At 26.6% G+C, this 1,867-nt stretch overlaps 1 protein-coding gene across 1 annotated transcript in view; it reads right to left on the bottom strand.

Moving 5' to 3' along the window:
* Nucleotides 1-313: 313 nt before the first annotated feature.
* The window catches only part of LOC108684982 (cyclin-dependent kinase inhibitor 1C-like), a 2,844-nt gene continuing 1,290 nt past the window's right edge, over nucleotides 314-1,867 (bottom strand). The window contains exons 3-4 of the mRNA XM_018189561.1: nucleotides 1,439-1,600; nucleotides 314-599 (exon numbers count right to left, since the gene is read on the bottom strand). Coding sequence (XP_018045050.1) covers nucleotides 483-599; nucleotides 1,439-1,600 — 279 coding nt within the window. The 3' untranslated portion in view covers nucleotides 314-482. The remainder of the gene's footprint in view (nucleotides 600-1,438; nucleotides 1,601-1,867) is intronic.

A 1,867-nucleotide genomic window follows, 5' to 3' on the forward strand; every position in this document is an offset into this window, starting at 1 on the left:
TATACATTATAAAAAAATATTTAATAATTTGATAAATACAAAAACATAAAATTTATGACTATTCGCATATTGTTATACCAATAAAATAACATTCTCTTTATTAATTCTTTAAAAAATTTTTTTCTATATTTTATAAAATTAAAAATTCTTCTTCTATATATGAAAAAATTCTATATAAAAAAATCCTGAAATATTTGAAAGTATTATTGCGAGATTTTGATATAAATAGTATAAGAGTGTAATTTAAAACAATATTGATATCTTTTTTGGCATAGAAGATAAAGTGTGCAGAAGGAAAAGAAAAAGTCGATTGTTTCTTTACGAAAACATTTACAAAATTGATTTATTTCATGAATTCAAGGTACTACACGACGAAAGAAGCGTCTTTGGAACAGACGCTTGTCGTGATGGATTTTGCGCTGCTAGGAAAAGGGTTATGGAGCGGGGAGATGTGTATATGTGATTTTTGAGGAGAAATTCATCTAGTAATGGCCTCCCTTAACAAGGATGGGAACCGTTTCTTTGACGACGACCGGATGCGGGACCGCGACTGGAACGGCGTGAGAGACATGAACTGGAACCGGATAAGGGGCAACGACCTAAAATTAACAAAATATCAATATTAATTAAAACATTAAATAATTAATAGAATATTAATATGAGTACAGACAATATAATCGTTGATCACTTAAAATAATTAATTATTATTATTATTACAAATTCATTATTATTATATAATTTAAAAACAAAACACAGTACTTAATAGATTAAATAATTATGGCTAATATGTCCATATTAATTATATCAATTAAGCATATTTTAATCGTCAATTGCAATAATAATTTCAAATATAATTTTAATTTAGTTATAATAAGCTAAAAATTATGTCCAATCAGCGATCGATTTCTTTTTTCTTGCATGCATTTATTTACAATAATCATATAACGCGCAGATATGAACAAAATCATAATTTTTATTGCGATATATGGAATAAGGATATCAATTAATTAACACAGATTAATTGCTAGAAATTACTTATACTAAAAACTGAGAGCACTCAATGAAACTGTTAATAATCGTAATCTCGATTTCTATTTGTTGCGCTTACAGACAGATAAAAAATTATAATGAGAAAATATAGGATTATAATAAGTTAAATACATCACAGATGGAATAATTAAAATTTCACAACAGAATCACATTTTATGTTAAAATATGAAGAGATGATTTCTTCACATAGAAATTACAATATAAATCTTGATATTTTTTGTCAGATTTTTAATTTTTGTCAGATTTTTTATTTATCATGTTTATTTTATCATATTTATCATGTTAATTAATGTTCTAATTCATAAAAATTCAAAAATTATAAAAATGTCACGGCTAATAGAAAATTAGAATTTGTATATATTTGTGTAACTATTTGTTATTAACTTACCTTGACGGGGTATGGGGCAGGTACGGGCACTGGCACCTTAACGGGGACCGAGACTGGGACAGGTTTCTCTACGGGAACCGTGATTGTCTGGGTCTTAACAACGGGGTACGGCGCTGGCACCGGAACAGCAACTGGGACTGGCTTGGGAACTTCAACTGGAACCTAAAAATAACAAAGAATTCAGACTCCATTATATGTCAAAACGAATGATAATATTTATTTGCTCTTCAGTTCTCTTTCTTAAAATGTTTAATACAATACTTTACAATTATTTCAATCATTTGGTACTTAACTAGAATTAAATAATAATTAAAATTAATAAAAAATGTAAACACTAAATTAAAGTCAAGACTTCGATTAATTAACTCAATATTTATTTAGAATGGAACATTTAATAAATATTCTATTAAAATATATATAAATTTTATT

Source organism: Atta colombica, unplaced genomic scaffold (genome assembly GCF_001594045.1).
Source record: "Atta colombica isolate Treedump-2 unplaced genomic scaffold, Acol1.0 scaffold141, whole genome shotgun sequence".
Classification (NCBI taxonomy): Eukaryota; Metazoa; Arthropoda; class Insecta; order Hymenoptera; family Formicidae; genus Atta; species Atta colombica.